Source organism: Cygnus olor, chromosome 11 (genome assembly GCF_009769625.2).
Source record: "Cygnus olor isolate bCygOlo1 chromosome 11, bCygOlo1.pri.v2, whole genome shotgun sequence".
In the NCBI taxonomy this organism is placed as follows: Eukaryota; Metazoa; Chordata; class Aves; order Anseriformes; family Anatidae; genus Cygnus; species Cygnus olor.
The window spans coordinates 7,234,304-7,255,295 of record NC_049179.1 but is presented as its reverse complement, the minus strand read 5'-3'; the positions used below and the strand labels follow the sequence as shown (position 1 = coordinate 7,255,295).

Below are 20,992 nucleotides of genomic sequence, written 5' to 3'. Positions count from 1 at the left end.
CTTGAAATCTTTGTTATTATTTCACCATATTTAGTAAGGTCAGTGTAATGAAATGTCATCAGTTCTTCTCTCTCACGCTTTGTCTTTGATGATATACACACAAAACTGGTATTCCATTAAGACTTGGGGATATTTAAAGTGCATAATAGAAGTTTGAAAAGAACCATTAATTTAATCAGGACAAAAATTGACAAGATATTGGACAACTGTAACTGCTCTTATGGTAACCACTCAATGGTAACCACTCAATGAAGAAGTGTAGTCATGCTAGAGCATTTCATGTTGCTGTTATGTCAGCGGTTACTTAACTGAGGAAAGTGATTTATCATAGATCTCTATGTAGCTTTGTCCAGTCAGAAATACAACATGTGAACATTGTAATGCTATGCTACATTTCCATGACAGTTTTTCTGCACTTTAGTTATTGGTGATTGTACCAACCTGAGCAATTCCACCCACAAACTTTGTTTTGACTACAACGTCGTCATCCTCTGCTTTTCCAAATGCTGCTTTTTGAGCCGCCCTGACAAGATTGTCTGATGCTCGCTTGACAGCATTTCCTGCAGCCTTGGGAAAAGACAGAAGAAATTCAGTAATAACAAAAATGCATAATTGTAGCATTGATTCTTCTGAGCACCAAAACTGAAACATTTTTGCTTACCTTCACAGGAAGGCATCCTTTTTTGTTTGTTTCCAGTGAAAAGAAAAGTAATTCTTCCAAAAATCTAAGCTTTGATCAAAATCAATCTCTTCTACTAGAGCTAAAAGGTGGAGCTGGCACCTTGTTTTGGAGCACTCAGGCCTTGAAGACCATTGACTAGGAAATACCCTGTGCAGACAGCTGACTAGCATAGCGCTCAGCATCATATGATCTGGCACTGAATTTGCCCTACTGTACTAATAACTGGTGAAAATCATGGAAGCTGACTCTAAAAGAGTAGCCCATGGTTTAAGGGGTACTGCACATGGAGGTGTAAATGAGATTTTTGATATATCACTGGCAGTTCTTAAAATTTGTCCCAGATAAGGCACATATCTGATATTTTGTATTTCAACTTGGTTGATACACCAAAGATTTGACCTATGCCTCCTACTTGGCTCTTACTGGAATCCTCCTCCTTCCCACCTCTCTATCTAATCATTAATGTCAGAACAGAGGCAAGAAAAGAAACTTCTGGGCTGCTGCGGACTTAGAGCCAAGAGGTGTCATAGGTCATTCAATCTGAGAGACTGACTGGGAGACTTATCTATATATGTGCTACTCAGTTGTACATACAAATACTGAAATACATTTGGGGACCCACCTTTCAAGTGCTTTAGCAAAGAAAAAACTTTACAAAATGGGACAGAACACCAAAGATATTTCTACCTCCTGTGCAAGAGAAACACATGTGAAGAATTTAGTTGAGATACCAGAAGGAACATCTTATCAAATTGACATGACTTTATCACTACTCAAACTTGCTTCTGCAATCCTGTACAGCATTACTTTGTATCAAGTATTCTTAAGAGTAATTGAATACTTCATGAAGGGAAGGATGTGAATGGTTAAATCTCCTATCCCCTTACTCGAACCCCTGGACTGCGAAGATGTTTATCCTGCAAACTAAATTTTACACCTTTGAGCTACAGGAGTGGATTTGCATGTCACTGAGATATTCCTGATGCATGGAATGATGTTATAGCAGGAGGAGGTTGGGACAGACGTAAGTAAAGCTTAATCTATTGACCAACAAGACTCTAAAAGTTTACATAGGGTTAATGAACTTTTGATCTTATCCAGTAGTGTAACATCTCACACTAAGTCCTGCTCATACAGCAGATCAGTCAACAACATCAACTCACAACATTAATGTTATCACAGACTGCATAGAAAAGGCAGATACTTGCAGTGTTGTGACAGGAAGAAAGAGAGAATAGGAAGACCATTCTCTGTTCCATGGCTCCCAATGTCCCCGGGGTGTTATGTGCTGAGAACACTTGTTCCCACAGAGGCCACTGGCCAGGACAGCCTGCACTGACATGCTGGAGGCACACAGGCAGCAGGAAGGGAAGCCACATGGACCAGCTCTTAAACCCCCTCTGTCCTATTCCATATCTCAAATATCACCTCCCTTTCAACTTAACTCTTTTTCCACCTGAAATGACCCAAAAAACAAGTCATTTGAAATTTGCTTTGCCTAGTCTGGACCTGATCCAAAGCAAATGGAAACGTTTCCACTTATTTCCTTAAGTTTTGGAAAAGACTCCCTAACAGTGCATTCCAAGCTACCATTCATGGGAAATGCAGTTCAAATGCCTTCTCCCAAAGCTTGCAGCTGTTTGTGGGGCTAGAAAAGAGAAAAATAATATACTCAAACTCCTGTACCTAAACTATTGATTAAAGCTATATAAAATCATTTGTGCTGGGGGCAAAGCTAGCTGAAAAACCACAGTAGATTTGGCAAATCTACCAGTAAAAATATTTGGTAGATATCAACTCACTGTTTTTGCTATGATAAAGGACATTACTTCCAAGCGCACACTGCTTTTCCCTTCATTATTCATTTTGGGACTAATGTAAAGCTTAGTAAAGTGGCAAAGTTCACTTTCAACCCGTGCTTAGACTTGTCTCCTTCTCACATTCCCTTCCAACTTTTCACATTCCATGGCTGTTTAATAATATTTGCCTACAGTGACTGAGTACCCTGAATTTCCTGGCAGAGCTGAGAAAATACAGCCTCTAGTACATGATTTTGTTCCTGTTTCTATTCTTTGTTCTGCATTTAATATTCATTGAAACCCATCTTGGCATTTGGATATGAAAGTAAAGGTTGAGTTACAGTTGGAACTATCTTCCCGTTACTGATACCTCCCCCACAGACCCACGACAAAGCCAGTCCATATGAATCCACATTAAAGCACTAAAACCATCTCATCCCTAGGGATAACATAAACATGCCACTGCTTTCTGTGGAAACAAACACACTTCATACCCTCATACATTTATTTTTTCTTCCTAAATACTTAATCCATTTTTCTATGTTGAAAAAATGACAATATCAGTTCCTCTTGCTCAGACAGCTACTCAGTCATGTATTTCTGCTAGACTTGACCTATCAAGACCTATCCATATGCCAGCTGTTATATTGGACAGCTTATATATAAGCATCCATTAGCAGTATCTGTGGTAAAAATTGAAAAAGAAGAAATTCCACTGTCACCAAAGATACTAGATATTGGTGTGAAAAAAAGGAGGTGAAATAGTTCTCGCATTCCAGGCTGAGCCTGCAACATTGGAAGTCAGAAAAGGCTGTAGCCATTTTTAAATGAACACCCTCAAAACAAAGCTCCAGGAAACAGTAGACTTTACCCCTCATAACACAGTGCTAAATTCAGTAGCAGTTCAAACAAGCTAAATGTGAAATGGATATGTAATGTAAAAATGAACCAGTTTCATTTAAAAACGTTAAAATGGACTTAGGTTGACGTGTTGCATCCAATTCTGGTTGCGGGTTTGTGGTTGTTGTTGTGTTGTGGTTTTTTGTGGTCTGACAATGACACCCTATTTCAGGAAATTTCTGTTCACAACTGGGGTCTCTTGACACCTAGAAACAAAGGGAATCTGAAACTGACCACGTCCCTGGCTGGCAAATGCTTCATTGAACATATGCATAATCTTGCACAGGTCAGAAGGATACTCATGTGCAACCAAGTTAAGCCTTCTTAACACTCTGCAAGCTCATGCAACACTACAGGCTAGAGGAAGAGTGGCTAGAAAGCTGCCTGGCAGAAAAGGATCTGAGGGTATTGGTCGATAGCTGGCTGAACATGAGCTAGCAGCATGCTCAGGTGTCTAAGAAGGCCAACAACATCCTGGCTTGCAACAACATCAAGGTGCTGGGGTGTGTCCAAGGAAGTGCAACAAAGCTGGTGAAGGGTCTAGAGAACAAGCCTTAGGCAAAACGGCTGAAGGAACTGGGGTTGTTTAGCCTAGAGAAAAAAAAGTGCAGGGGAGACCTTATCACTCTCTACAACTACTTCAGAGAAGGTTGTAGCATGGTGGGGGTCGGTCTCTTCTCCCAAGCAATAAGCGACAGGACAAGAGCAAACAGCCTCAAGTTGCAACAGGGGAGGTTTAGGTTGGATATTAGTAAAAATTTCTTCACTGAAAGGGTTGTACCAGCACTGGAACAGGCTGCCCGGGGAAGTAGCTGAGTCACCATCCCTGGAGGTATTTAAAAGATATGTGGATGTGGTGCTTAGAGACATGGTTTAGTGGTGGATTTGGCAGTGCTAGGTTAATGGCTGGACTTGATGATCTGAGAGGTCTTTTCCAACCTAAATGATTCTCTGATTGATTTTCACTGGAGGCCTAACTGAATGCAGAATAATTGCAGAGAAACTCACTACACTCAGTTACTGTAAAAACGCACACAAACTTTCTCAGCTCATGTATTCCTGTAATTGATCAAAAGTATACACCTATGAATATTGCATCTAAACCAGGCTAGGCAAAGACTAGTCAATGTTTGCATCTCTCAACATCTTTCAAAAATGAAGAATAAAACAAACATTGAAGTGAGCTTTAGCTACCGCTGAGTAATGAGAAATGCACCACTACTTCATCCTTAATGAACTGAAGTCCCCCAGAATCCCACAAGGAAAAGTGAGTGTAAGTACGGAAATTCAAGAAACGTCCAGAAATTCTGGATTTGTTCAGCAGTGCTAAAACAGTGTTGACGTAGCACTGCTGTGGGTTTTCAGTAATGAAGAAAACAAGTACCTGTAGCCTCCTCATGGCTTCAGAGTCATGATCAGCCTTTACTTTGCAAGCCACAAGAAGTTGTGCTGTAGAAGCTGCAACTTGTTTTGCAGATGAGATGAGCTTCTCCTCACTAGCATGGCCTTGTACTGAGGCATTAGCTGCTTCACAGAGATTGCTGGTTGCAGCTGCCACCATTCGGGCCTAGGAGTCAGTAAAGAAAGTCACTGTGTGTTCTCACAGGATATTATTTCTGCAGAGCAAGTACTCATTTGCCTGATATGTTAAGGACCAACAAAAAAGAGAAGTAGTTACTCACAGCGGAAATAAGTCCCTGAGACCACTGTCCATCATCAGCTGCATTTGCAGGGATTGCTCCAACCTGAAAAAACAGTTCAGAGATGGCTTACAGTGCAACAGAAAATACAGCTGTTTTGTCTTTGATTTAGATAAGCAGTGATCAGTGAAAAAGGACAACACCTGCAGCTGTTACTGAGCACAACACATAGATAAAGGAGCACAAAATCCACTGGAAAGTTAGTTATCACGAAGTGTGCTTCCAGCACACATCTGTCTGCTCTGGTGGTGTCCAATTGCTATGCTGCTTGAATTGCCCCACCCTTGAAACACATTTAGAAATCCCACAGTAATACCCATTACAGCTGAGACTTTGGCCTAAGCAACACTAAGCAGTAGATCATTAACTCCGGGCCTTTCAAACAAGTTATTTCTGTCTCCACAACACACTTGGATTTACATGATTTCTGAATTTGTTCTGATTCTGGCATTATGGAAAGGTACAAAACAGAAAGCTCCCCAGTGATGCTCCCCAGGGATGTCCCCTAACTGCCTTCGACTCTAGTAATAGCATTTGAGGAAAGCATCCCATTTTTCTGCGTGGTTCACTGCTGCTGCTGAGTCCATAGCATCAGCGGTACTGGCAACAACCAAGAAAGAGTTTTCTTCCCATTTCAAATGAAAAACCAGGAAATAAAAGCTTATAGTTGGTCACCAACCCCCAGTTTGCCTGGGTTTGGGAGTTTTGGGGAGAATAGCTGGAAGATGTGAAGTGTAAACATGGTCCAGAACCTTGCTATGTTTTAAAAGAAATGGAAACAGGGATTTGTGCATAACGAGGATCCCAGGGGTCACAACTGAATCCTTATGCATGGCATCAACATAAACAGGATATGGTGACACTATTGTAACATTGAGAGAATTCAGTTACACAACAGAATACGCTACAGTTCCTGAATTCGTAAAGTTTCAAAGTTTTCTTGCCTAAGCATTCCCAGAAAAATCATTTGAAGTAGTCCATAAATAAAAAAGTATAGACATTGGTGTCCAGAGTGTGTGTGTGTGAGAGAGAGAGGGAGAGAGAGAGAGGGAGAGAGAGAGAGAGAGAGAGAGAGAGAGAGAATATACAGGCAGGTGTGGTAAAAGAAGATAGATCAGATCCAACTTCCCAGACTTCATCTGTTCTGCAGAAATTGCTATAAAAGAATTAATTTCAAGTAAAATTTCTTTAACAAACTCTTCAACTGCAATATTGTGCCAGTTTGCCCTTTAAGTTACTTTCACAGCTTTTACCATGTAATGTGGGAAATTTAAGTGGGACAAGAATGTGCCTGGTTCACATATATCCATGCAGTTGTCTCAGTATTTCCCACTGCCTCCAGATCAATTAAAAGGTCAGTGAGAAATCTAAGCCAGTAGTCATTACTCTTCAGTACTGAAGAGATGGATGTGGAGCAGATCAAACTTGTCCTTCCTTCCTACGTACCAGGGTCCATATCACATGCCTCAGAAGGTTTCTTGCAAAAGCAGAACACTTCCTCCAGCATCAACAACTAAATCCTCCCAGCAGGCAGGTTGGAGCCATTCAATATGTGCAAGAATTCCATCAATCACTTTAGGAGCCAGCTTCCCATATTTCTGACTAATCTGGAGGTACAGGTGCACACACATGTCTGTGGATAACCTGAAGTGACAATTATCTAAAAACTAGTAATTAGTAAAGACAGAAAGGAGAGAAGGAGAAAGGGTTTTCGCTTCTGTGTATCAGAAATATCTTATGGCCTTATTTATTTGTGTATCATGAGAGGAACTTGCATAAACAATTCTAAAGGTTTTTTTCATTACATTTTCATTTTGACTGGGATTAATTTCTTTCCTTAAAGATCACTGCATTGTCTGCTGGCTCAAGAGAAGAAATCCAAGCAGGCAAGCAATTATCAGTAAAAGCCATTCAATGCAAAAACTTGATGATCTTACAGCAAGTAACCATAGAATAATGAAAGATAAAGCAAAACGGCTAAATTCAGTAAAGCAGGCTGAACAAATCTGCTGTTATGGCACTATATTTGACAGGTGTGCTTCTATTAGAATAGTAGACTATGGCTTTCCTTGAATAGACAGATTAAGGTGGTTTTTAGCGATTTTATGAGCTTGGATAGAAAGCATGCAAGTGACATTAGTCTCAGTCTGAAAGATTCAAATGGAAACATATTTGAGAGAGCAAAGAATCCATAACTACCAGACAGATATGCAGGGCTCACACCTGTACACAATGTATAACTCTATAGTGGTGGTGGTGAGAAAAGTAAAGCAAGCTGTATATATGTAATGAAACTAAGAACAGGTCTTATCACATAAAACCAGACTGCACAATAGTCTAAATGAAGCAGTAAGGTAGGTCAAAACTGTCAATTTCAATAGGAATTAATAGCTTTTATGTGTTATAGAAAAGTTCAATAGCTACAGCTTATAGAGGGTCTTTTCAAACAATTGCATTGCTATTGTTCCAAAACAAGTGTGTTGTACTCCTGCTAGAACTAAAGCAAAAAGTTCCACAGGAATCACAGTTTAAGTAGACAGACTCTCTTTTGTAACAGGATCCATGATGCAGTCTGCTCAGAATAAAGACTTAGATGAAATTAGAAACCATAACTATACAACAACAATGATCCTATAAACAAATGGTTCTCACAAGCAACATACCCATTCAAATTTTACATTTCAAATTATATTAACAGGAAAAAAAAGACAGTGATGGATATGAAATGGATTACAAAGAGTTCAGTTCTAACAAGACCAAAATGGCAAGTTATTAGCACCGCTTCATTGGTATTTACAAGCATGTCCACTTAAATGTACCCAATTTACATGCAGGCCTGTGTCCCCATTGGATTAGACAACAAAACACTGAGGGCACAACTAGTGAGGCCCTTTGCTATTCCTGTCCACAACGGTATTGTATACTGTGACATTTGGGTTTGGACACCCAGGCTGTGACAAAGGCACTCTACATTACTTGCTTGAATCACATCTCTTCATGAAATGAAAAAAAACCCACAACCTCTCTGCAACTGAAACCTTTGAAGAAGCTAACTACATGATTACAGTTGCTAGACTTAAATTAGAAGCATTATTTTGAACAGATCCAGGCCTGGGCCATGTATTCTGGACGAAGAATGAAAAGATTTACTTTTTCACTAGTCCATTCCCAAGCTTCTTTTTTTACTCTTTTAACACAGAACAGTTAAGAGACAAGATTCAGTTTCAATGCTTCCCCTCAACACTGTTGATACTTTTCCTGTTTACCCACCTTTCCCTGTGCCACCAGTTCTCTCTGTGCTGCTGAAGCTGACTTCACAAGGGCACTGGTAGCAGCGGCAATGGATTTAGCTGCTTCCAGGATCTGTTCTTCAAAATCCAGAGTCTCATCTGCTTGCTATAACCAAGAAAGAACAATGCCACACATTATTCACCAGAAAGCAGTTGCATTTTGAAGATCAACAACATATGTAAGCTGAGACAAGAAGATCTTGAAACCAACGAGTACATTAAAAAAGACGTGCAACATGGTTTTCTGCAAAGGAGTTTCACGTGGTCTACAGCTAAAAATCAACATAAATGAACTTAAATATTAAAACACTCTTGTGGCTGATCACATGTGAAGTTGAATATCACATGAGATATTTCAAGAACTGCCTTAAACTTCCTAATACATTACACTCCACCAGGGATACTCAAAACTACATTCAGAAACCTACAAGTCTGAAAAGAAATTCTTGCCTTTACATATCAAAATCATCTCTGTAGTGCTACAATACTGACTTCCAGAATCACTAAATGAGATGGGAGGGTTTTCTAAATACTTAAATACGTACGGCATTAAAAAAGGAACAGTGGTAGCCATATAGTATGCCATTCACCTGTACTAAGAAGTGTAATAGAAACTAAGCAAACACATAGATTTAGCATCTTTTGGTAAGAGCTGCCATTACATAGAGAGCAGCACTGTGCAGTAGTCCAGTTTAGTCATCTGGGAGATACAAAGGTCCAAAGGTCTGTCTGGAACAATTCAATCATCCAGACATGTCTTTCAACAGGCATGTGTGAACAGACAAATCAACTGTTCCTAATGAGGTTTCCTGCTATTTAAAAGGCAAATCTGTTCTGCCATAAAAAAATAAAAAACCTTCCTTGACTTGCTAATTATTTAGACACGCACTAAAAATGCTTATTCATTTAAGCATCTTACTGGTTTCCTGAATGGTTAACAAAATAAATAGATAAATGGTTATGATTGCTTCTTGTTGTTTTTTTTTTTTTTTATATATATATATACACACACACACAAAATAAACCAATACAATTTCTTTTGATTGTGATTAAATCACAAACCTACCAGAATCCAACACAGTATGACCAGTAGGACTAGTGGATACAATACCACAACAGACCACTTTGTGAGAGATGAAGCTTTTGAAATACAGGTTTCGTCCAACTTATGCAACCATCACATTGTTGTGTAAAATAACTAGGAACACAAGCTACGTGAACTTTAAGTTAAGCCTTGCAGATCAAATACTCAGTTTTTTTTTAAGTGCATCCATCTAAATTTAATGCAGGTTTTGTTCTGCTGTTACTACTATCTGACGTAATATTAGTCAATCATTAAATACTAAATAGGTAGTGACAATTAATTATAAAATTGCACATCAAGAAGTGACTCAATCCTACAACATTTCACGTAACTGCCACCATATAAAACTAAAATAAAGTCCAGAAGATGAAACTGCATTGTCCATGGAGAGCAGAAAAACTTAACGATCTGAAAAATAAAAACTGATGTGCAGATGAAGTTGTTTGGCACCTAAAATTCTTTCTTAACCATTAGGAAGAGCCACCTAATGCAAAGAAAAATATTTGTCTTGTGTTGCTATTGGGCTAATGCCATCAACTGAAGCGTATGTCTTTGTAATAGAAATATGATAAGAAATGTCTTCTTAAAGTGAGTAACTCATGTTCCACCTGTATTTTTGACTATGCTTGCAATGTAAAATCATGACCAATTTTATATCTAAATGGTAATTACACTGAGTTTCTCAAACTTCCAAATCCTACATTTCCTGTCATCTCACAACTCCTTTGAAGGAAGGGAGTTATTTATGGGGAAAAATAATAACCTATTGACTGTAGATCCCCTCTGTGAAGAAATTATTTTTGAACTGGCCTTACACAGCACTCAAACTATAGAAATTCTGTCGAGTTTTCATCTTCTCTAACAACTTTTTTTCTAGTAACTCCCTGTAGTTTTCCTTTAGCATTCTCAGGTATTACATCTAAGGGCTGGATGCTTATCTCTGAAATGGAATAGACACAACGCCTAATCAGCACTGTGGGTATGTTTACCAGCCTGTACCCACCTAAAAGCATTCCTTAGCAATAAGGACATGCCGAAGTCCAAGACTGAGCACAGAAGAAAGCCCTACAAGAGCAGTTATTATTGTCCTCATTCCCATTACTGAATACTGTGTCATTGTAGGTTCACACTCATCAACAGTGCTCTCAAAACCTGTGTCTGTTCACAGCCTTCATGAACAAAGTTAGCAACAATGGTGTGAGATTTGGCAGAAAATTTCACATTGTAAGATTTTAGTTACTTCAGAGGGCTATTTATATTTTTTAAAAAAAGCAAATCTGAGACAAGTGATTAGCTTCTCCTTCCTCAATTTGCCACCATAAAGACCAGCACCACCTTCTTCATAACCTTAAACTAATAAGCTACTAATTACTGTCTATGTATGGGAAAGGTCAGTTGGAAGACAAGGTCACCAGAACAGAAAAGCCAAAATTATTAGGCTAGCTACACATTCTGTAATATAAAATATCCTGAATAAGTTGATTGTGTCATTGATAAAAAAGATCCTTGTTTTTGTACTGTCTTTTAGCCAGTTTTCTATAGAATCTCCATTATGAGGGGTAGCATAAAGTCACGATTAATAGGAGAACAAATAAACCCCCAGAGTGAGATTGCTAAACATTAAAAAGAATTACAAAAGACAAACCATTTTCTTTTAAAGCAGCTCTCGTCTTCTATTTCATAAAGAGAAAACCAATATGGGTAATGTTAGCGCACTGAGCATGGAAAACACAACCATTTCAGTGAAAGTCAATCCGTGGCATAGCTGCTGCTTGCTATCATAAAAAGACCTACACAACTTACAAGTCCCTCCATGAGCACATCTACTGATAGAGGAACACTTCATGTATATATTTAAAGTTGGATTAGATCAGGAGTCTGCAGGAAGTCTTCTAAACCTGCTTGAGAGTGAATGTACTCATTCATATTGCATTCTACTATGTTAAAACCCCCGGAGACAGGGCAGGACACTGTAGGAATATGTTTGATATATAGTTGGATTAAATAACAACCTAATATATCAAACATATCACACAGAGTCCTGCAGAAAAAGACATCCAGAATTGATTCATCTTGGGGAAAAAAAGGACAAACTGCTGAAAGCTAACAGCAGGGAACTCTTATTGACTGCTAAAGACACTTATGTTTGAAGGCACGTGCCTGCAAAGAAGCATGAAGAACATACCAACAGAATAGTGCAGGTACAGCAATGCTCTCTTTTGCTGTACTTCATCTACAGCACCATTTTCCTTAAAGTGTTCTTTCCAGTATTACTGAAACATGTAGTTTTTATTAGCTAAGGTGATTTTCTTGTTCAAAAACGAATTTGGGAGGTTGTTATTTTACAGCAAGTAGCATATTTACAGAACAAGGGTCAACAGGTGACTGCACTGCAAGACACAACTGCCCAGAGAAGGAAAACAAAAAATTCCAAGCTCCAAAAAAAAAAAGAAAGTAACTGTATTTAAAGGAAATATGACAGCCCAAACTTGCTTAATAAAAAATAAAGATCTCATTGCTTCACAGATGATTCCCCGCCTTGAACACTGCAATGAAAATACTGATCAGGTTTCCAGTTTTCATGTTATGGGGAGGAGTAGCAAAGCCTATTTAGGAAAGTCCTCAAAGTGCTTGCAAGATACAAGCTCAGAAGACAGATATTAACAGGATATCACTGGGGCAATGAACTAGCAGCAGTCTAAGCATCTTAGGATGTTTAGATATTCACCTGCAGCCAAACTACCAGGCTTCAAAACTAACAGAACATGCACACACCATACAATAAAATCTGGGCAGCAGTTAGCAGGGCCGTGTCTTACTAGAGACTGTTCTTCTAAAGAAAGAATGATTCTCCAGTAGTGGAAAGTGAAAAAGCCTCATACTATTGCTCTTAGACTAAGACATCATGAGCATATGATGACTGCAAAAATATGAAGAGAAAACAAGCAAAATGAAAGAATTAAAAAGTAGAAAAGGACCAAAAAATTTCAGGTGGAACAAATGAGAAACAACCCTACCTTCAACAACTGATTTTTTCTTTAGAGATAACAGACAAACTGGAAAACAAAGATGAAAATTTCAAGTCTAAAAGAGGCTCACCCAGAAATAGACAATCAGCCACCAATTAATAAGGAAGAAGATGGTGGTTTCTTGCAGGCAAATTATTCTAAAATTACCAGAGAATTTATCTGCAGGCTCACTTAATGATGATTACTATTAACCGAAGCAAGATACTGGTGTAGCTGGACCAGCAGTCTGTTCCATTGTAGAAAATCACTACTATCGGTGCATTTCGTAGACTAAGCATAAGAAAAATCAACTGTATCAACCCTGTTACCTAGCCGAAGCCATTCACTCTGCAACACCACGTATCTTGTCAAAGACTTGAGCATCAGAAAGTCAGAGCCTGTTAAATGCAGGGAATCCTACTCTGGGAAGGCACTAGAGAACATCGGTCTTTTCCAAACTAACTCTTCAAGAGAAAAAAGGCATTTGAACCACTCTGCGATCTTCCCTGTACCTTTGATGTGCATTACAATCCGTACTGAAAAAGGGATTAAACATCTAAAGAAAACGTTGTAAGGGGCTGTTTAATTCCCAAATTAAACAGAGTTGAATATGAATTTTACTTTCAGAAAGTGACAAATAAGCTGACCAATAAATCACACAGACTGGATACTCAAATTAACGTGTTAAATGAGGAGCAGGTGTGGGATCTGTATTCACTAGAAAATTACAATGACCCTGGAGTGGCTTCGATGTTGGAAGGAAACTGCTCTGCAGTTACTAGGCAACGCACATATGTTATTGTGCAATGATTGTATAGAAAAGGTGATGGAGGACTCTTCTCCTCCAACTCAGCCTGAGTCCTCTGCTCTGTAGAATCTCATTATAAGGGACCATTTTTTCTTTATAAACAAAACGGATGCACTTGTTAAAAAAAACAACGCAGTACAAAGAGCATTTCTTTTCCATGAGCTAATTTATTCCTGTCACTAAAGGGAGAAAAAAGTCCTGAAACTGTGAAGTTACCAAGAACTATTTCATCTGATGTTCCTGAATGGCAGAATACCACTCTGCACTGAAAACAAGAATCCAACACTGAATGTTCTTGAGGCCCTGCTTTTTGGAAAGACTTTTCATTAGCTTTACTGTTAGCTTTAGTTAGAAAACAATTCTGTACCTACAAAGCAGCTTAAGCAAGGAAAGAGATACATAGCCCTTCCTGAATTCAATTACAAAGCTAAAGGGCAATTTCGTTTTGAAGTGATACAATTTGTAGGCAGCATGGTAATTTCTTCTAAAACCTGACTGTTATTCCACACTAGGCAAAAGGTAGCAATTCTGGGTGATCCAGTCATGCATACAGCCAGAAGTAACAGCAGTGTCATACATTCCCTCTGTACCACTCATGAAAATAGTTGGTTTTATTTTATATAACATATTCAGACACATTTGAAATGACCTGGCAACATACAGCACTACCTGCTTTCACAGTGAACTGTAATTTATTTTCCTTCAGGAAAATTGAAAAAAAGGGTCATACCACATACCTGATCTGATACCAAAGTAGTTACTCTTTTATCATAGAATAAAATATTATGTTTTTTATCTTACAAAATCCTGAAGGTCTTTCGCATTCTGCTCAATCTTTTCTGTTTTGCTGCTGCTTCCTCCCACTATACTAGACACATTCAGACGAGAACAAAGGGTCTTCAAAGGAGAGCAAGTAAGAATGACTTTTCACATCAATAAAGTATGTTTGGAAACAGAAAGGTACATAATCAACAGTAATGATACTGTGACACTTACAAGCATTTCTAACATTAGGCTTTTCTTTGCTTGCTCATGACTTGTGCTTGACTTGCTCCCTGAAAAGCACCTTTTTAACCTCTTCCTTCAGGGGTGAGTTCCATCCAGTGCAGCATCTAGTGGCACTGAGACTGATGCAAATGTTTGATTGTTTATACCATTAACATGGATGGTAACAAACACTAAGCCAACATATGGGTTATTTGCATCATCTGCTTTATTCAAAGAAACAATTGGGATAGACACTCACCTTTGGCTTGGCTCTTGGTTTCAGCTGCTCTAACTTCTTTGCTGCAGCCTCAATTGATGCTGCAGCCCCTAGTAGCTCTGTCTCTGCAATGACCGTTGGATCTTCTGGATCCACCCACTCTGTCCCTGAAATTAACAGAGACAAAGACAATAACTTCAGTGCCACTGCGAGCTGCCATTCAAACAGGGTGATTTACAATCACACTTGAAGTGTCAAATACAGCATGTGCATTGTAAAAAACCTCACTTTTAGTAACATAATGGGATAAGATATTGTAATTTATGCCAGTGAGAGCAAAATAATAATAATAATAAAAAGTATTCAGCAGGCAAATCTGTTATGAAAGTAACTTAATTAAGAATTGCATAATTAAAGCATCTTCAAAAAGGAACACTGTCCACACTGGGAACAAAACTAGCTCTCACTCAACTTTCAGTTATCTGGGCTCTTACTAAAACCTTGATCAAATCGTAAGGTACAGTGAGAAATCGAACATTGCTAAAGATGACAAGTTATAGACAACAGATAATCGTCCACAGGATGTTTTTCAGAGTCTCTTTTTTTGGCACTGGTTAGAGATGAAACTAGCACTGAATGAAGAAAGCATGGTTTTCAGCAGTGTGTTTCTAATGCATTTTAGAAAAGGCCAATAGTAGTTTCTGTAACATATCCAAAAGTCAGTTTTTTTGTTGTTGAGTTTTTGGCATTACTCTTGGCTCAAAGAAATGTTGTAGGTCCACGAAGTGAATACTTGGGTAGAGATCATCTCCAATTTATTAAGTTCATAGTGCATCCTTATTTTCAATTTCATAACATTATTCTCTGGGTGACAAGATTTAGAAACCATCCATGTTTTGAATTGAGGGAAGCAATGAAACAGACAAGAGAAAAATAAGCTTCTGGGGAGAGAAGGAAAGGAAAAAGGAAACTTCTGAGTTCATAAAAGGCAAAGGGAGAAAGTAGCATCACAGATGGAAACAGAAAAGGATGGGCAGCAGTGTACACCGACAAAGGAAGACTAAGTTAAAATTGAAAAATAAAGAAAACAATCTCTTCGGGCCTTGTTAAACTTAGTGAGACTTGATTAGGAAGTTTATGTAAACTTAATAAAATATCAACTAAAACATTAATCATTATTAAGGACGAAGGGGTAGAAGGATACTGGCACTTTGCATCAAGAGTAGTATAACCCATTTCTGATTCATCGAACACCAAACAAAAGAACCTTGAATGCTTATGGATTCACACCAGCTACAGAATGAGGCACTTTCTGCTATGGATGACCAAATCACAGGAGAATACAAAATGACTTGCTCCTATTTATGATGTGCTGGAAAAAAGCTGAAGTTCATGGTATTGTAATTCTAGTGAGGTACATCTCATACACACATATATATAAAAGACCAAAACATTACCAGAAACAACTTCTCAGCCTAATTGGTGTACAAGACAAAGGAATTCTTTATTAAATGCTAGCCTCGTCCAAATAAGCAGGGAAAAAATAATGGCTTTTTTGTTAGAGGCAGCATACAGAAACACAATCAAATCCAAACTTTTAAAATGTAGGATTTCCTCTTCAAAAAAAAAAAGGCATTTTGCAAAGGTGAAAACATTCACAATCTAAATCAGTTAGGAGACAGAATTTTATCATGTATCAATAAAAGATAACTGTAAATAGTTAAAAAAATTTACTTTGCACAAAGAAACTTCTGAAGTGAAGAAAAAAATGCCGGCAGGTAGTAAGTAAAAAAGGAATTAAAAAAGGAGAAAGTGTAATTTAATTTTAATGTATATGAATTAAAATCCTGAAATTACTGGAAGTAAATGTCTCTGAAGATGAGGATAGCAAAAAGATTTCTTAAAAAGCATTTAGGGAATACAAAATCTCTGATATTGGCTTGGCTTCTTAGTAAACGAAGAGAGAAATTTCAAAGCATCCTAAAGACTGCAGAAAAGGCTAGAGTATTCTATTTATTTACCTGGAGAGGAACATTTGTTCCTTGCTACACATGTACAAAAAAGCAAAGAGTTACTGCCGTCTAAGTGTAAGCTTACTTACATGGAAGTGTCATGACTAAGATCATGATAATGGCATTAGTAACTTGTACACAAGTGAGCGCTGGGAGAGAAATTGAAGTTATTAAATTAGATGGTACCAAGATGCCTCAAACATAGTAAAATGGTCTTCGTTAGTTTTTGTTTAAAGTACCAAAATCATGGATCATTGTCTCTAAAAAGTCTTAATGGCAGTAACCAGGCTACCCAACTCACCTTTCATTGCTTCTGCTGATTGGATGAGCTCTGTAACAGCACCAGCAACCCGCTTGGAGAAAGCTGACAACTGATGCTTTAGCTCTGGAGTTGGTTTTTGAAGGATCTAGAAAAAAGTACAATTGTCAATGAATCACTAGGAGCAAGGCTTATACTGCAATGGCTGGTGCATACTAGAAAAGAGGCAGGGCTGGCAATTTCTACAGGAACTGCCAATGTTGTCTGGAAGTTCTCAATACTAAAACTAGGACAAAATCCTTCAAACCTGAGGCATGTGGGAGTATGTGGGAGGAATACACAGCTTGGGTACTCCATTCTCAGATATTACACTCGTCATATTTAGGCATCAAGCTTAGTCTTTCTAAACTGTGGGAGAAGAGACAATTTGATAGTGTTATCAACTTGGCTAAACACTGTAATTTCCTTCCTTAGAAACACAGTTGTGTAAACTTGTGCTAGTTGCCTGTCCTGGAAAGAGTCAACAGTTGTGCCTGACCTGGAAAAAGTCAGCAATGGTGAACACAATGGAAATGCCAACCCTGGGCAAGACCCTTAAACTGATGGGAAAGAAAGAAACTTCTGAAATTAATTTGCATCGAATACTACACTGTCCTTCTTCAAATGGAAAACAATCCATAGACATTGAATTTGACTTCTAAAGATGTCTGGCTTCCCCTAAACAGAAACAACATTTGCATTTTTAATTACCACATTGTAAGGAGAAAGAAGATTAAGTTCTGGAAATTAATTTATACTTAAAAACTGCTTCTGAGAATGACAGATATATGGAGAGATTTAGGAGCAAAACAAGACGTTGAGTCTCCAAAGTCACATTCAGTTCTGTGTTTTCTTAACATTTGCAACCCGCCCCCCCCCCCCCCAAAGCAGCTTGGAAAACTAGGCACACATTGAAAATACATTTGTACGTTTGATGTTTTTGTAAGCTTGTTTCCCATTTTGCAGTGAAATGCCTAGCCCCTTACTCCGAGAGAATAAACTAAACCTAATTGTTTCCTTAATTTTGCCTGATGAAAATTCTGACACATGAGGAATTCAATCTCTTTGGAACTGCTGTGTCCACATATGGGTACACTGGTCTGCTTCCTCAGGATGATCCTTAGTCAACTAGTTTCCATAGTAAACAGAAGCACATGAATCCTCAATAGCTAAACAATCTGCAGTATTATCAAAATGAATGCCTCCTGTAACAACAAGGTTATAACTAGGATTTATTCATTGCATAATTCTTTAGAACAGCAGAAATTGAGCATCTCAAAGGTAATCTCTTCACACAAGCAAATATGTCCAAAAATGCTTAAGTGCAGTCAGGCCCTATCGCAAGGAATAACATTTTCTGCTCCAGCAACTGTGACACTAGTGCCACCTATATGATTGCTGTGACAGCATTGGAGTTGAACAAGTGGATGCAAATGTTAAAACTGAAAGGTTTATAAACTACATTGTTCTAAAGGCAATTTACAACTCGCAACAGACCCTCATCCCCTGCAGACTCATGTACTGATATGACATGAGAATAACAATGAAAGCTTCAAAGTTCCACTTGACTCAGCACACATCAATACTGAGATGAAGCAAGCACTGGCATATGCGTAGGAGAGCAGATCAGTCCTCAGCCTTCCTAAAAACACAGCTTACAAGTTGTTTTAGACTAATTTGTACATGCCCAGGAAAGCCATGGCACAGATGGAACCAAACTTGGAAAGGGATACAAAGAATAACAAGGGATTCTGTAGGTACATTGATCACAAAAGAAAGAACAAGAAGAATGTACCCCCTCTGATAAATGAGAAGGGAGAACTGGTAAAAACAGACATGGAAAAGGCTGAAGTGCTCAAATTCTTGGCCTCAGTGGTATCCATCAGGGGTCCAACTTGGGATCGGTGCTGTTTAACATCTTTAGCAATGACAGACAGTGGGATCAAGTGCACCCTCAGAAAGCTTGCAGACGCCACTAAGCTGAGCAGTGCAGCTGATACAACAGAAGGAAGGGATGCCATCCAAAGAGACCCGGACAAAGCTTGAGAAGTGGGCCCACGTGAACCTAATTCTTCACTCAGAGGGAGGTGAAGCCCTGGCACAGGCTGCCCAGAGAAGCCCCATCCCTAGAGGTGTTCAAGGCCAGGTTGGACAGGGGGCCTGGGCAACCTGGTCTAGTGGGCAGCATCCCTGTCCATGGCAAGGATGGAACTAGACAATTTTTAAAGACCCCTTCCAACCCAAGCTATTCTACAGCTCTATGAAATACAGCTGCTGAATACTACTCCTTGGCATCTCAGTGTTGAGACACCCACACAGTCAACTCTAATCCGACTATCAAGGGCATTACTGAACTGATTAATAATTGTATTACAAAACACCACCTAGACTAATTACAGATTTCTAATCTGTGATGTCTTTTATGAGGTTAAAAATTAAATGCAATTGTAGACCTAGGGGTGCTGAAATACCAGAGTAATGCAGAGCAGGAAGCAAAAGAATTTCTGACTCTGAAACCATCTTGCTGTCATTTCCTTTAATCTGAGGAAAACAAACTTGAGGTAGGATGTGAATGGCAAGAATGTGTATGGCAAGAGAACAGCTCAGGTAAACACAGAACAAGCAAACAAATCATTTGCATCACATCCAGACTGCATCTCTCAAATCCAAACAGAACTCAGGAGAAAGAGTCACAAGATCAAAAAGCTGTTAATCTCCTTGGTTCAGTGCTCCTCCAGAAGAGATCTTTTTTCATGTACTTTCCAGATCCTGTTTGTATTTATGGAACATATTATGGATGTATTACATACATGACTAGCTCTACACAGCCTTCTGCAAACAGTCAAGATGAAGTTATCATTCCACCCATCTTTTTTTCAATAAAGTCATTATCCTCTTCAACTTTGGATGGAATCTGGGTCAGGGTGAGTTTTCTAAGCCAGCAAGTATTCGGGGGAGGAGAATATTCTCAAGGCTTCAGGGTAAAAAAAGAAAAGAGGCTTAAGATAAGAAACGCCTGTTTGACTTATAGAACAGAACAGAATGTGGAAGGTAAGCAAAGAGGGAAGAATAAAATGAACAAAAATTGACAGGTTCTGGTGTATAATTTTAAATCTGTTCTGGTGTACAGTTTGAAACAAGTACTGTGACTGAGTATGGGAGACCAAATCTAAAAAACACCCAGCTTTCTTTTAAACGAAGGAAAACATTTACACATCTAATGTGAAAATTTTGCAAGGGATACAAAGATGGTGAAGGGCCTAGAGGGGAAGACGTATGAGGAGCAGCTGAGGTCACTTGGCCTGTTCAGCCTGGAGAAGAGGAGGCTGAGGGGAGACCTCATCGTGATCTCCAGCTTCCTCACGAGAGGGAGTGGAGGTGAAGGTGCTGATCTATTCTCCTTAGTCACCAGTGACAGAACCCGCGGGAATGGTGTTGAGCTGAGGCAGGGGAGGTTTAGGCTAGACATCAGGAAGAGGTTCTTCACTGAGAGGGTTGTTGCACACTGCAACAGCTCCCAGGGAAGTAGTCACTGCACCAAGCCTGCCTGAATTTAAGAAGCGATTGGACTGTGCACTTAATCACATGGTCTGAAATTTTGGGTAGACCTGTGTGGTGCCAGGAGCTGGATTCAATGATCCTTATGGGTCCCTTCCAACTTGGGATATTCTGATTCTATGATTCTATTGCTACCTAGCTCTAGGAATTACATTAAGAAACTCAAACTTTCTTCAACTACTTTCCTTGCTAGTGGCAAGCATAAACATAACTGTGACTTTATGTCTATGTTCTGTATTCTTAAGCAAACAAGTTGATGTAATTGATTAGACATGCTGTATTCTCATCGGTAAATGAGGCTTAGATTTGCTAATCTGTAGTTTGTGGCTGCAAATTTCAGTTTCAGATACTTTAATATGTCCACTTAAAGCCACTTAAAAGAAATCTCTAGGAGTCTATGAATGTAGCTGCCGATTCAAATCATCTCCAGAAACTTGAATATTTCAGAAACCTTTGTTCTAACACACATTATTGCTTCCTGCAGTTATAATAGCAGCAGAAGAGCAATATATTACTTGTTAATTATCCGTGCTCAAGAAAAGACACCTGAATATAGGATTCTGAGTACGGATTTCACAGGAGAATTTTATTCAGAGTTTTCAGGGTGTCATGAGTTGGAAAGCTCTTTGTGATATGGTGCTAACTTGGG

The 20,992-nt window shown here is 38.8% G+C and overlaps 1 protein-coding gene across 1 annotated transcript in view; it reads right to left on the bottom strand.

Annotated features, from left to right (window-relative positions):
- TLN2 (talin 2) overlaps positions 1-20,992 on the bottom strand; it is a 178,082-nt gene that overhangs the window by 6,366 nt on the left and 150,724 nt on the right. Inside the window, exons 53-58 of the mRNA XM_040569529.1 lie at positions 16,789-16,894; positions 14,518-14,642; positions 8,352-8,477; positions 5,064-5,126; positions 4,766-4,948; positions 442-567 (exon numbers count right to left, since the gene is read on the bottom strand). Coding sequence (XP_040425463.1) covers positions 442-567; positions 4,766-4,948; positions 5,064-5,126; positions 8,352-8,477; positions 14,518-14,642; positions 16,789-16,894 — 729 coding nt within the window. The remainder of the gene's footprint in view (positions 1-441; positions 568-4,765; positions 4,949-5,063; positions 5,127-8,351; positions 8,478-14,517; positions 14,643-16,788; positions 16,895-20,992) is intronic.